The sequence below is a fragment of the Gasterosteus aculeatus genome, chromosome 17 (genome assembly GCF_964276395.1).
Source record: "Gasterosteus aculeatus chromosome 17, fGasAcu3.hap1.1, whole genome shotgun sequence".
NCBI classification, from domain to species: Eukaryota; Metazoa; Chordata; class Actinopteri; order Perciformes; family Gasterosteidae; genus Gasterosteus; species Gasterosteus aculeatus.
Genome location: NC_135705.1, coordinates 18,885,149 through 18,901,012, shown reverse-complemented (window position 1 = coordinate 18,901,012; position 15,864 = coordinate 18,885,149). Strand labels below are relative to the sequence as shown.

The following is a 15,864-nucleotide window of genomic DNA, read 5'->3' as shown; positions in this document are numbered from 1 at the left end:
GTTTTTTAGGCGGAATTCGCTTTCTGCTCTCCTGTTGATTCGTTTCCAGTAAGTGGTTGCATCGGCAATTGACCCCTAGCTAGGTCCTGCCCCTTCAACGCAGACTGGTCACAGATATATATTAAGATGTTACGTTTTGACCTAAAACCCTGTGGAGTTAAGACTATGTTCATCAAACTAGCATTACTCATTTTTTTAACCTGTGTTTTATGGCTTGATAGACTGTATACATTAATCAAACACATATCGTTATGTTTGAACATAGAGGAGGGTTTTATATATTAATCACCTTGTGGACTCAGTGGTTGCTCTGACAGCTGCACAGGCCTAAACAAAAGTCTAATAAAAAATAATTTAAAGAAAATGTCAGTCTCATGCACTCTCTTCGTGCAACAAAATCTAAATTTAACATTATGAGTATTTACATTTTTTTTACATTTACTTTTAACATTTAAGCTCTAAATGTCCGAGCTCGCACATCTTTCGTATCACAGCCGCAAACAGACTGAGGATATCCTTCAGCGCCGCAGAGGAAATGAAACAACGCCAGCATGTCCTCTGACCCGTGCTGACGTCGGCATGATGAGGCACGTGACTCAATCCCCAGCCACTCCGTTGACCTTCGGTCACAGATCGGCCATCGTAGCCGCTCCGATCTCTGCGGCTTCAGCGGCACAGGTTCCCACGCCGCACCACGGGCGGCTTGCTTTGGCCACTCTGACCTCCGGTGAACCTCTAAATCCAGGCCGCCGCTCTGGATTTAGGCAGGAGCTGTCAGAGCGAGGGGATTATGTCAGCGACTACGTCTCCAGTTGCATAATACTGAGCTGCTGTCGGATGCCGTGACCAGCTCAGGAATTCAAATGTTCATGCATATTCTCCCTTACAGCTTGCTTTGTTTTGGACCGAATGGACATTGTATATATTCACCTATCAATATTTTTACATTAATAATGGATAAGTGACTATAGGGTAATGCTGTTAGTGATGAACCATCAGATAATAATCACCCAACGTGGGATTTCTCCTCACATCGACCTCATCTTTAAGGTTGTTTTGGGGGTTTTACAACCTGCAACGTTGCTGTTTTGATTGACTTTCCTCACATTTTCATCATTGCATACAGATGTTGTCCATGTAAAAAATCAGTTAGCTTGTGAGCCTGTTTAGAAACTTAGCAGGCAAATGCCAGTCGGTGAAGGCAAAATCTGAGTGAATATTGGACAGAGTGGCTGGTTGGAGGGAAACATGATGAGACCAAATGCGTATGTTGGTTGGCCTTCCATTCATGTGTAAATCATCTCAAGGATTCCCGAGTGACATTATGCAACACAAGGACGTACAACAAAGTGCAGTTGTAGCCCATTTGTAATGCGACACATTTCAACAAAAGTGGACTACGTTTCTATCATGCTTTTTCATTTCATTCTTTTCATTTTTATACGTTTAGAAAGCAGTAACAAAAACAATTTTCTGGACCGATAACATGGACGACATATTCAGATTCAGTCATTCATTGTCAGAAACTTGAACATGAGGAAACAATTGGCATCAACTGTGAGTATCTTCTTATGCCAACATGTCCGCTGTAATAACTCAATAATGTAAAACAAAGATCAACTGCTATAAGAAATATGAAAGGAAAACATATTCAAAAAACCTCTTAACAGAAGTGTTTAAGTCCAAACCAAGTCTTTTGCGCAGTAACAGAGGAGCAGATGTAGCTCACGATTGAAAGTTCTGGCTTTGATTGGCAGGCGTGGAAGCCGCGAGCCAGAAGATTTGCAGCCAGCTGTTCGAATATTGAAAGAATGCGGACAGCCTCATGTAGACATAAAGATAAGAGCGAGAACGCTGTTGAAGCTGCTGATTGGAGAAGGTCTAGACCAGCCTCCCTGTGCTCCCCCAGCTCCTCCTCTAGTGGAGGTGTTTTTCAATTCATTGTCCAACAACTTAAAAAAGAAATAAACTTTTCATTTCAGCGCTTCTTGTTTCCCTCATTACATTTTCACCCCGCATTGTTTCTCAATGTTGACCTTTTTTTCCTACTTTTTAATTTTTTTTAATTTTTAATTTTAATTTTTGGATTTTTTTATCCTGGGAGGCCGATCGTGTGTCTGACTGTAGGAAAGGGAACAGGAATCACAGCTGTCCGATGACCCGATAGACCCGTCCGGTCTCCGTGGACCTTGTGGCCCGTCGCTCTGTGGGGCCATAGACCGAGTGCCCACCCTCCCTCCCCGCTGGCGGAGGGTCGGTCCACTGCCACCAGAGGCAGTGGTCCTCCTAAGTTTGTCATAGGTCTGCAGTGGCAGCTGCCCACTCGATTCGTCTTGATGTAAGGACCACCGCCTCGTTTACAGAAAATCTCTTCATTTTAGTAACAAAACGCACCATATTGATACATTAAATCATTTAGCAAATTCAGCTGATTAAAATGTCTTAGTTAGTGTTATCTTAGTGCAAAGGTGCACCATATTTTTCTGCTGTGAATTTTGTGAGTCGCTCACAGAAACCGGTGCAATGAGGTATATTGTCAGGGCTATTAATTTATAACACGTGAATAAAAGTATCAACATAAAAAAACAACCTTTCAGGACAGACCGAAGTGAAATGTATCAAATCAGCAGCAGTTACAGGCGGTAATTGTATTTTGAATACTTCAATTTCATATGGACACTGAGTGCTTGATGAGTCAACATCAATACTTGCCGGGTGATGTGTTTTAAGTTCTCCTCCTCCAGTTCAGTTATAACACTAACCTTCTGTTAGTGTTATAACTGAACCCCCCCCCCCCCACACACAAAACAAGTTGACTGGGACAAAATCCTATTAAATGGAGGTCTCTGACCCATCTGTTTGTGACTCTGACACAATAACATTTGAGAACTCCCATAAAACAAAGCTACACCGTGAACATAGTTGTCGGGTGAACAACAAAACAAAAAAGAAGCTTTTTGTACAAAAATGTTGTAAAGTCATCACCTGTGATCACCAAAACGGTCTGCTGGGGTTCACGCAGAAGGCCAGGAAACGGAATAGGAAGTGAGGTCAGGTGGGCAGCGTGGCTCTGGAAGGGGTCTGAATGACAGGAAGGGAGAGGACGCAGAGATAAGGCAAACAGGAAGACAGCGCTCTGCGAGAAACCCCGCCTCGACTCTGACTTGTGTCACCCGCAGCGGGAGGCCTGGCGGGGTGGGAGGGTGGGGGGGAGTCGGGGGTCTCTGAATGCCATTCTCCAAAGGAATCCGACCTTTTATACGTTATTAACCAGTGTTCTGGTTTCCAATAACACGCCTTTTTTTTCCGTCGGGCTACAGGACGCAAAGACAAGGGGACTCGAAAAAAAGACCTGAAAAATACAAATCCACATCGGAGGCCCGAGTGTGTCGGTTCTGATACGTTCCAGTACTCTTCTCAGCCTCGCGTGATTTCTCTTTCACCTCTTTTTGTACCATCGTGTTTGGCATTGTGACGGAAAAATGATCAGGATTTCCCTGAGGAGAACGGGCTTAGAACCGCTAGAATTGGACTTTTAATGAGGTCGGGGGGGTTTTTGGGACGCAGAGCCAAGCGGTAATTCGAAATACACGCAACAGCAAAGCTGACATGTAGGCACTGCTTCTCCTTTTGGATGGTTTCAGTCTTCCTTCCTTCCTTACTTCCTCATCCCTCAGGTCCATAATTAGCCTCCGCCTAACGCCAATGAGCAGGACACTGCCCGTTGTTTGTCAGATATCAAAGCTTCTCCGTTGTTCATGTTGGCTCCCACAGGGGCGGAAAACGGGAGAAATGAGTCCAGAGCCAGTCGAGCGTAGCTTTGGATTGTCCGTGACGGAGGAGATGGAAGCTAGACCTCCGTGTTGATGGTGGAGACTGCCAAGAACTTCTGAGGAAGGGTTTATCTCTGCTGTGGTGTGCCAGGGGCCGTCTTTCTAGACTTCGTGATCGACAACGTGCAGTAATTAAGAAGTGAGGACTCTTCTTTGTCCATGAACAATTAAATAGTCTCATGTTTGTATCACCACTGTGCTCCCACCCTTTTTACCAACTTCTCTGACGCTAATATCACCCGTCACCTCTGCACCCATGAATTGGTCATGTTTTTTCCAATCTGAGTATGCAACCTAGTGGATTATTCAACATTACAGGCCATGATTTGTTTGACACACTGGCGCCTGTACTGAAGAGGCCAGTGTAACCAGTAGCTGAGGTCAGATGAATGTCTTTGCACTACAGTCAGGACCATAAGAACTGGAGCCGTCGGTATTTGGTTGAAGTTTAGACTTTCTGCAGCGCCATTTTTTACAGTTATCGCCTATTTCCAAGTAGTAATTACCAAATAAAACATTCATTAAATCCATTTGGGATTTTCCACTGTTCCAAAATCACCAACTCTGGTCGGAGTTAAAGCAGTGATTCCCAAGTTAGACGTGACAAGTAACAACCGCTTTATTCCCAGATGAACAAGATTCATTAAAACCGAACAAAGAACATAAAACTCATGAAAACCTCTTTGGTTATCCCTTCACTCCCAACAAACACAAACCCGGATTTGGTTGAAATAAAATTCTAGATGTAATATATGTGCAATATTCAGGTACTGAACGACAAATGTCCCGCAGGAAATTTGTTCATGAACAGATGCAGCCTGCTGAGGGGAAATAACTGATTGTTTACCATCTTTTTTCCCCCGTTTCCAAATGTGGCCACAGGAAATGCAACATGCTGGTAGGATCATGGGCGTTCAAGGATACACACTTCTGAACAAAGGGTCAGTTACACATTAGATTTCTCGACAAAGAACCCTTTGAATTCTGTGTTTTAGTTTTCAAAATACAAATTTAACGTCATTCCAAACTACTTCCAGTAGTCCATTAGACTACTAATGGTAAAATAACTTTACCATTTTGCCATTATGGCTGTTTTTGACAGTGGTTTCTTCTAGTCCTTGTGCGTTGTATGTGCTGGTAGAAAGAGCACGAGACCTTGTTGCCGCACGTGCCCTCTGGAGTCAAAGGTTTTTCTCTCTGGCTTCATGGAAAGAGCACAGAGACGTTGGAAGAAGTCCTTCTACCCGTTTGCCACTGGCTCCCTCCACCATTTGCCCCCGGCAGCTTGCGCTCCATCTGCACTGGCGCTGCAGCAGACCTTCGTCCTGCTTCTCTGCTGTGAGACAATCCAGCAGATTTTCAGCCAAATTGCACACGGTGGAGCACGAAAGCAGAAATGCAGAGAGGCTGCCAGGGCTTCTCTCTCTCCGTCTCTCTCTTAGCAGCGCTGTCATTTGTTTCTACTAATTACACTAATTTCTCCAAGTGATTTATTGATGCCAAACTGCTCCACACATTTCTCTTCAAACAGTTTGTCTGAAGTATCGTTCTATTAAAAAAAGAAAAAAAGATTGACTTGATTTCGTACCGGCAGTGGACGTCCCACTGAGAGTTGTATTTGTCCACGTTGACCACGTTGAGTATGACTTATCACGGCCGATGTTGGGCAGTCCAATTGGTAAATGGAACATTCTGATGTATGGAAATTACATATTTACATCATTCTCTGTGCTGATTGCACTGATGTGACGAGCTCATCTCCTTTGTAGCACCCTGCGGTGCCTCGGGGGTCTCTCAGACTTCGGTCAGGTGACCGTAGGAGCGGAGGCGATGCCAGCCCGGCCCGTGAGTTCCTCCATGTCCAATGTTCTCCTAGCTGCCTGAACATTGCTGTTTTGAGTGTCTGAGGCTGACGAATCTCAAAACAAAGGGTCTCTCAGAAGGAGGGGAAAAAAAAAACCTGGAGCATGAGCGATGTCTCGAGTGCGCGTTCCTCTCGGCGAAGCTGGCGCCGCTACGCCAGCAGACTGATGGTGATACGTTTGATGCCGTCATCGTTGTATGGGCCTACGGCAGTGATAGATTGAGATCAGCCGTCCTCTTTCATAATCCATGTTCTTCATTGCAGCAGCCGTTAGCGGTGCACGTTGGGTTTTTTTCTGACTCCCCTTGGTCACAGTAATGTGGAATGATATCTGTGCAGCATCCTGGCACATATTAAATACTTTGCTGAGGGCTCTGAGGCATTAGAGTTCAGACCTCATATCGTGTACACAGTGTAGCCGTGGAAATGCTGCCGTTTTAGGCTTTTATTATTGCACAGAAAATGAAAAGTAATGGATATGATATTTAGCGACTTGTCACGTCATTGTGCTCAGAGGACAACATTATAGCTCGTCCTTGATCATTCCCAGTACTGTGGTGTACATACTGTTTACAGGGATACAGACATTTTCGGCTCCTGAGGAAATAACGATCAGTATTGCGTATTTTGAACTAAGGAAACCCCCAAAACTTTGCATTTTGAATAACCTTGTTACGTACTTGTGAGAGCGTTAGATGAAAGTTTGGGTTTGCACAGACTTTGTCAGCGTTAGCTTTGGTTATGGGAGAAGAGAGGAAAGCGATGGGTGAAACATTTGATAAAAGCTGCAGTGGGACTCACTGATTTGGAGTAACTCAATTTAAAAAAATTGCTTCTCATGGCTGCTGAGCTGTCAGCTTAAAGGTAAGGATGCTTTTAGAGCTAAAGGTGCACACTGAGCTTAAACATCTGTGACAGCCAATGGTCAACCCTTCAATACCACGGCAATATCACTGTTTAAATATTTGTCTAAGATGAACAAACACACTCACAGTATCAGTCAGAAGTTTGCACACATTTTTTCATTCAATTCGATGAGAAAATGTGTCCCTACCGTTGGTACTGTATACAGATGTTAGTAATGTAAATAAAACACAAAAGGGATCTGTATTCTAACTGAATACAGCTTTTTATATACATTCTAATCTAAAGGAGAATGCTTTAATTTGATTTACCTTAATAGAAAATAAACAAAGCTCCTGCTCTGGGATTCACATGAATGAATGTCTAAAAATGTAATTAGATTTTTATTTTTTGTGCTGCAGGATGAATGTCTCCCATTTACTCATTATACTCTGTGGTTGATTTTCCCAAAAAAGAACGGTGGTGTAATAAAAATGTGACTTTTATAATTTAACGTTTTAGGTTCGTGTCGGGTGGTCGCAAGACAGGACACCTTGGACAGACCATCTGAATCGTACATCGGGCACATGAACAATACACGATACATAATGAGTTGTCTGTGAGAGGCTTGTGATACGATGTGACGGTAATGTTTTCACAGCATCAAGGTCTAATCACACCAGAATGTGGCACAGTCTCTATGTGAAATATACACAGTAGGCCTACTCGTCTGTGTCGTCAGCTATCGCTGTCTAGCTAACCTGCTAGCTAACCTGCTAGCTCTGTCATTTGTCAGCTAGGTCATTTACAATAGCTTCCAGGGCTACACACTATTTTTTTTCTCAACTATATTAACAGTATAATGTTGTAGCATACGTAAAATAAAGTTTAAGCAATCTAACAATCTGGTTTAAGGTTATAAAAGCTTGCTAGCTAACCAAACCGTAAATGCACACTCTTTGTTTAAGGGATATATTTGCATCGCGGAATCTTGTCTCTCATTAGTGTCGGCTCTTGTAACCATATACGTACCTACTATTGAAATAATATCTTTTCTAGGGTTAGTCAATCAAACTTCAGTTGTATCAAACAGCAGTTGTATTAATATCTGTATGTAGTGGGAAACTTTCAAATCAAATAAAGTTCAGTTAAGTCAGTTTTCAAATTGAACTCAATGAATTTTTGATAATACATGCTCAAATAATAAAGAAATGGTCTCTCTTTTTTCATAGAAACTATAGGGATTCATTGAATAATAACTTCCATATCAGAAAGATTTTAAAATACGTTTGTATGAAAATACAATACTTTATTTTAGAAAAATTAATGGAACTGAATTGTCTTTGCCCTGCAGCTTTAAATTTAATTTATATTACGTAAAGTGATGTCAGTGAAAAAGTCCACATTTATCTGTGTGCATTTGATTTGCATTTGGCTTTTGATTGTTGTCGTTCTGGTTCTGTTAAGATTGAATGATCTTAATGTAAGTCGTTTTGGATAAAAGGGTTGAATAAATGTAATGCAAAACGGCATGTGAAAAGATCCTCTAACTACTTAGTCTCTCTCCCCCAGTAAATTTACTGGCTGAGGAGCGTCAAGTGATTTAAACAAGTAATCGTTTGGCTTGTTTCCTGAATCTCTGAAGTGCCGTAAAAGCAGGAGATGCTTGGAAGGTGCATGGAAGCTCTCCATCCAAATTTCACTCATATCAGTTTTTGGTCCCGGTTCGGGTAAAATAGTGTCTTTTGTCCGGACTGACAATGGCCTATCAGTGACCCCTGCTATACTACGGAGCAGTGACGGGCCTCGGCCTTCTGTGCCGCCTTACTACAGTTGAATATCCTGATGTCCTCATTGTGAAGCTGGGGACTGCTGCTACTCCAGACATGCAAAACAGAGAGGATGAACTAATATTCCTCCTGTGAAAACGGTACTCACTGTGTGTGGTGATAATGCAGTTTTAGTGTGACAGTGTTGATAATACATTTACAAGTGTACAAGTACACAACATATTAGACAGGGCGCTTTGCCCTCAATGTAACAAATGGCTTACTCGTACTGTACATGAGAATTATGTGAAAAAAGTCAAAAGTGGTTGTTGACCAATACTCCGGTATTTATTCAGGAGTAACAGGGAAATTGATGGCTAGATACTCCTAGACTGATCCAGAAAGTTTGTTGTAAATATTAAACGGTAAATTCATAGAAAAAGGAAACAGGAAAGAACTTTTTTTTTTTTAACCTTTTACGAATGAAGTGCCTGATCTGACATTTGGGTTAGTATTTAAATGCAGATGCAATTTTTTTCTGTCAGCCGTTTGTCACACGCCGAGGTCATAAGCCACAGAGTCAAAAAGAAATTCACTGGCTGACATCAGATGAAGGCTGCTGTGCTCTGGTTTCTCCCATTGTGACAGCTGCTATCAAATCTCGAGGTGGGATCCATTCTGGCATTGTCTTGACGTGAATCTAATCACGTCAGAATGAAATAATACCTTTGTGAGAATCTAATGCTCCGGTAAACCCCAGCCGGTCTGCCTCTGCCTGCATCTCGACATGCAAATGAGTCTCTGTCAGAACCATCTGACTAAGACGCCCGATCCGGCCTGCAGGAGCTTTTCATACTCATTTCCCAGTCGGTAACATCTGGACGCCTGGTCGGTCACCTTTTTGACACACTGTGTACGCAGAGTGTGGCGCAGTATGTAAATGCTGCAGAAGTACTAAGCTGTTAAAAACTTTTCCAAGTGTATTTTCAATGTAGTGTGCTTCATACTGTCTGCTGCCAGTATTTTAAGACACTCGACACACTCTGGTCTCTCTTCGTCGCCGACCATGGTGCTTGTAAAGCCCAGGGACCGATTTGCTTAGTTATTTTTTTACCCTTAACTTTTTTTGTTGTTGTGGTCGCGGCCCCTGTTAAAACTTCTCTCACTCTCTTAATTCTGAAGAGTAGACAGCCGGTAGACTAATGAGCCCACTTGTCCCTGTCCAAGGGTGTTCCTCAGGGATCCCTCTTAGGTCCGACCTTATTCAAGATCTCACGCTGCAGGAGGCTCTCGCATACATTTTTACGCCAACGACCACATCTTGTTGAACATCTAACTTCCCTAAATACATCATTGTCCTTGCAGCTCAGCTTCAGAAGTGTCCAACGTCTTTCTCCAACAGCCACCTTCTGTTAGATACCAACAAAACAAAACGTACGGTTTCAACAGACACAGCCATAAACTGCCTGCGTTCCTAAAATCCCCTCCAGGGATGGATCGGAACTTCAATTTGTGGATTCCTATAAATACTTGATTAGAACTAGATAGACTTTGGACTCAGCTTCTAACATGCACATAAACTCACCGCTTCCCAAAGACATGATCAAGAATTGTGTTTTCTGTACCATAACAAAGCCTCTTTTACAAATTCTACAAAGCACCTTCTGGTTAAAATGATCTTCCTCCCCATCTTAGACTACAGTGAAGTAGTCTATAGGTCTGCCTCAAAAAATCTTTTCAATAAACTAAACCTACCACACCGCCATCCACTTTGTCACCCTGCACTCTCAAACCTGCAGAATGGTTCCATATATCTACACTCAATACCCATCATCCCCAACAGTAACCCTACTTTACACTCTAGCAATTGCATAAACATGGTCCAAATGTCTGCACCTCCTTTGGCCATCTTTCCTTCCAGTTTGACTTGAACGAGTTGCATTTGGAAAACTCCACACCAACGTCCGTTACTCGCTATAAGTGGTGAAGCCACAGAGCTCAGCTGGAGTCGACTCCCCGCGTAGCTTTCTCCTCATGCTTTCATTCCTCACCTGCTCTGACACACGCACACATACACCTGCACTTCCGACTGGCAGGTTGCCCCTATGGCTGTTTGCTAGTCTGTTCACAGGGGGAATGATGGTATCTTTCAATAAGACTGCGGGTTCGTTTTCATTCCATCATGCGGATGGCAAATCGAGCCCACTGTGGGACTAATATTGTACATTGCCCGCCATTAAACGCGTTATTTACTTCTGCTCCACATCGGTCTTCCTCCACCAGCAGTCGTTGTCTCTCCCGAGTGATTCACTTTCAGGTTGATTTCATGTGTCATTTTGGAAATGATTTCCTTCCGTGGTTAAGAATCTGCCACGTCTCCTCTCTGTGGAAAAGAGGTTGTTGAGTGATAGGCTGCGGATACTGCCCATGACTATAGGAGGCATAGGATTTGTATTTATGTCTTGTGAAAATGATGTGTATACATATTGGGTATTGGGTGGGCTTGTGACAGGATGTCCATGACCGGGAGACACGGACACTCGCTATAAAAGAACACTTTATGGTGGTGTTTTCCACAGAGGTCAAGGAATAGTGGTTAGGAATAGATGTTAGGAGGTCATTTATTTATTTTTAATCCAGCCAGGAGGAAACAATCAGGGACACGGCAGACAATCACATCCAGAGGGGAAAAAACACACACGATACAGTTGACCCAGGGCAGGGATACAGGAGGCAGGACACCAGGAAAAGAACCCACACCGTGACAGTGCAGGTGTACACTAACGTATCACCATTTCATCTCCTCTGTGCAGGGAATAGCAAACAAGTTTGTAGTTTTTTATGCCTGAAAAATGATAAAAGCAGAACAGATGTTTGTTTACTTTCATGTTCTGCATTCTCAATGTAGAAATGCCATGAATGTTACTTTCCTGGACCACTTTCCTGGTGCATGTCCTGTACAGGTTGGGAGCTTAAATGAGCATGCATGCATTTTTCAAGACCACGTCTCGGCGAAAAAGAAAAAAAAAGCTTTTGTGGTACATGACGCTCATTGGCATTTTTTGCCATTTGATGAAAAGCATTAAGCACAAACCTTGTAAGTATCTTTATTCTATTCCCCATAGGGTATCAGCACTATGGCGGTACTTTCAGCACCACTGAATCTCTACTTGCAGCCTCCTCCAGCTTGGTGAAGTGCTCCATTTACAACAGCTGTCTGTGAGTGGGAAGCAAGTGAAGGATCATGGACTTGTCGCCGTGTAACAACACAACCAACTAATGGTTGATTGCACGGTTGTACAATGACGCACTGTTTCCCTGGCTTGCAGCTGAAAATGAGCGATGGGGATCACAGTTTGAACCCTTTAAATTACAGATACATTATCTGATTGACTGAATATCAGTCAGTATCAAAAGGAACCTGACACATATTTCCGCAAATGAGTTTTATCTTTCAAAATGTGCTTCACAGATTAATTAGCGCTCACAAATGCAGGGCTTCATAAATATTTAAGCTACCGAAAGCACATTCACCCTAAATAACCGTGGCTAAAACATAAAAGTGAGGGATTCTTCCTATAATTAATATAGTAGCACTTAATTCAGCACTTCATCCTTTCGTCAGTTGATATTTTTGACATTTTGTTTGCTGTAAACAATCAATTTTGTCAGTTGGGTTCTGTGAAAGATGAAGGGTCCAGTAGACAGTGACTTATCGCAGGTGATTAATAGTAATCGATTACTCTGGTCTCTGGTTGTTTTCTCCTGCATCGGTCTTTTGCCCTTTTAACAGTAGTGTGTAGTAATGAGTTTCTTCTCGTTGTGTTGGGCGGGCCGTACCCAGCATGCCCTTCAGTGTTTTCCTCCCATCTTTGTGCACACTAGGATTTGAATTGGCCCTTTTTTTTTTTTTTAAGTGTCAAGGCATGAAGGCTTCCTATAACCGCTGCATTGTGAGATGATTCAATTTGGCTGCTTTGGATTTCTCGAGGTCATGTAATGAAACCACTTACTGTCAGGCCGGTATCATTTAATTGGCTTGGCTGCGGCCCCGTGCTAGTTCATTACAGCGAGCCTTGCTTTCCGTGTGCCGACTTTGCTATCCGAGATCTTCTGCGTTCCCTACGCAGCTACTGGGAAATCTCCACGTGTGTGTGTGACTGTTTTTAGTCTGAATTCCATTTGTTACTGCCGCCGACTGTAGGTCATTTCTCATGTGGAGGAAGTGTATTTCCAGATGGAAGGTTAAGGCGCCGCGGAGAAGTGTTACAAGAGTGACGTATAATTCCCCTGCAGCCCCATTCATCTGTGATTATTAAAACTTTACACTTGATTGAAAAACTCTGGGGGTCTAGAAAAATGTTAATTATAATAATCCCTGCTATGATTGGACTGACAGCTGCAGGAGCCCAGTTGATTGTCAGGGAGGCACATTTTCCCTGCTACACTGTAGCTGCATCTTTTCTACGATTACTCGTTTCTCATAAGCATTTTTTGTGTTTTGTTTGGTTGATTACCACCAAAAGGGTATGTGAGGTGAAGTGGGAGGCAGACACTCAACACAGAGCAATTGTGTTTTTTTCATTGTGGGAGAATGTTTCTCCATTATTCATATAGTACTGTTATTATTACTATACCATCTATTAGTTCATCGCACCAGGGATTTGATAATCACAAAAGGTTGCCCTAAGAAAATTGTGGTTTATCATAACTGGGGTCATATAATTGTAGTTTTGACCAGTATTTGACCAGATTGGTATTTGTTTGGTACTTTTCTTACTAAGTTAATAACTAGGATCTGGGAATACATTTGTCATATTTAAAAGACATTTGACTGGACAAGAAACACAAGCAGTTATAACAATTGGCCCGCCATGCAGATGGTCGAGAGATGGATGGTCGAATTAAGACCAATGGCCATGGTGAGCATCCATACCAGTTAGCATGCTGTGACTATAGTTACTGCAGGAAGTCAAGTGGAGGGATGGTCATTACCAAAAGCTGAGGTATAAACCAGTTGGTCTCCTTTTTGCTGATGGCGATATTGCTTGTTGACATCAGTGTCTTTTAAGGATGGCACCCAAACTTTAGCCAATACAATGCCAGATTTAAGCGGTTATATTTATCTAGTATATTTGTCACATTCCAATTCCAATGTCTGTAAATTCTAAATAACTGAAAGTCCATTCTTCTTTGAAAGGGTGTAATATTGCAAATATTACAAATTCCATATGTTTGCCTCCTTTATTTCTTGTTGCCATCGGGTGAGATGAAGTAAACGTGGACCACAGCTGTTGCCTAGCAATATGATTTAAAAAGCCTGTCGGGGCCCCCTCCCCTCTGCGGTCTTCTTGTTTACGATCCGTTGGTTTTGCTTTTGACAAAAGGACAGGTTCATCTTCATGCTGGTCCCACTTTTGGCAGCTTATGATTTCCTTGCGGCACGTCGCCTTGTTATTCAATCAAGTCTTACTTACCTTACTCCCATTTGAAAACCTACCTCACCCATTCCTCCCGGCACTCGCTCGCTGTGTCATCCAAAAAAACGCAGTGACAAAGTAGCGCGTCTGAAGTTCAGAAGTGTCTCATCCGAGCCGCTCTGTGTAGACGGGGTACCGCTATGCCATTTAGTGAGGGATTTGTCATGCCTCGCCAGCTTTTGTCCGGACAAACACGCCATGGATGAAGCTGTCAAAGCGCGTTTTGATTCACCCACCTCTGCGGAATTGAACGCAGCTGATGGATTGCTCTCATTTATGGAACATTTAGCGCCGGGAGCCCAAAAAAAAGAAAGAGAAAGAGCTTCCGCTGAAGTGGAGAAAGAGTCATGGCAGCTGGATGTGCAGGGTTTTGAAGGACCTGGTCATAATGAGGTAGCCTGTCACACCTGTGAGGGCTAGTTGGACATCGTGCTTTTTTCTGGAATGGATTTTTCCAGTTTTTATTCACAGCTAATTGCGAGGATTTGTCCGGCTAGGAGGCCGCTGGGCATTGGACACAAAAACTCTTGGGAACCGCGGCCATGCCGGCATCTGTCCTTGCACTTGGCCGCACATCCCGCATCTTTTGCTTCATTCAGCTTGCAGTTAATGTGGGCTTTAAGCCGGGCTCCACGCGTTAAGAAATGACGGTTACCAAAAGAGATGCACCGAGACCAAAAAAAAAAGGCCATCTCTGTAATAATTGTGGCGCGTAAAGCTCCCCACCCCCACCAAAAAAAGGTATCATGAACATATCTTGACAGTGCTAGAAGAAGGTGTTTAATTCCTCCGGCTTGTAAACCAGCAGACTTCTGGAATGAATCCGTCAACGTAGGAGCAGGTGTGTCGACTGGTCTGCTTCTGATGGTGTCGGGCTTCTCCGTTCAGCCAGCCGCTGGGATTCAACTGTCCGAGACCCGCTGGGCAGGAAAAGCAAAGAAGGCAGTTTCACTTGTTTAATTGGAAGCTTAGCTTTTAACTGCCTCCATTGCTGCATGGGACAGTTATGTAGCCAAATGTAATTTCGTGCTGTCGGTGCAGTTTCATGTTTAACTTTGACCTGCTCAGAAGTGCAGCTTTGTGAATTTCACATTTCGGATGTAGCAGGACTTCTTTTTAAGTAGGTCAGTAGTTCTCTTTTAGTTTGCCGCCTCAGTTCACGAATGTCTTTTTTTTTTTTCATTCACAGAGCTGAAAGTGGAAGTTCAAGAAGTGTCAGGTATGTGCTCCCAAATATCTAAAATACATTCTCATTGTGGTTATTTGTCTCCCGCCACGCTATCGTCTATCACATGTCCGTCCAACAAAAAGCCGATCAGCTTTCCCGCCCTGTCCAGATAAGATCATTGTTCCCTTCCAGGAATCGTACAGTGCTTCCCTGCAGCGTCTCCTGTGCGATTCTAGTCTTTGCTTGACAAATTCATTCCCCGGAGGTTTCAACCACGGACTCGTGTCTTGTTTCAAGGTAACAATACGCTGACTCTGCGTAGTCATCAGTACAAAACTTTCCCTCCTATCTTGAAATTTTGGAGGCAACATTAACATCTGTTATGCACTGTTGACTGTGTACAATATTGGGTATGAATGAATTTATAATCCATCCACATTTTATTCATATGTAATTAAACCTGTAGACTGTATATAAGAAGTGAATGTAGTAGGGATGCTACCCATTGGCTTTTTTTAACCACTGAATGGAGCTTTTCCTGTTTGGACTGCAGAGGATTGACCAACAAGGAAGGAAATATTCACCTGGGCCTTCTGTGCCGTCTTACTGCAGTCGAATGACCTGATAAGGCGCCCCTCACTTACCCAATCAGTTCTCACGTCCCGGTTGCCAATTGTTACGTCCCCCTCTTCGCGTCTAAGGGTTGAGAGGAGTAACCATGTTAAAATACCCAGGGAGAAAGAGTTGGCAAACGGATGGTTTAGAACAAGATATTTATTACAAACCAGCAACTGTGAGATGCCGCGAGCGTCTTTCAGCTGTTGATCACCGCATCTCGTACCTCATCCGCTGCAGCAAAGAGGGCGGCACTCCAGTAGACACGGGGGGGGAGGGAAAGCACAGCCAC

General features: G+C 43.2%; 1 protein-coding gene across 7 annotated transcripts in view; it reads left to right on the top strand.

Moving 5' to 3' along the window:
* iqsec1b (IQ motif and Sec7 domain ArfGEF 1b) overlaps positions 1–15,864 on the top strand; it is a 118,852-nt gene that overhangs the window by 13,546 nt on the left and 89,442 nt on the right. For 6 of the 7 annotated variants that reach the window (XM_078092503.1, XM_078092494.1, XM_078092493.1 and 3 more), the window contains exon 2: positions 14,979–15,008. The exons of the other annotated variant lie outside the window; for it this stretch is intronic. In XM_078092503.1, coding sequence (XP_077948629.1) covers positions 14,979–15,008 — 30 coding nt within the window. The remainder of the gene's footprint in view (positions 1–14,978; positions 15,009–15,864) is intronic. 7 annotated transcript variants of the gene reach the window in all.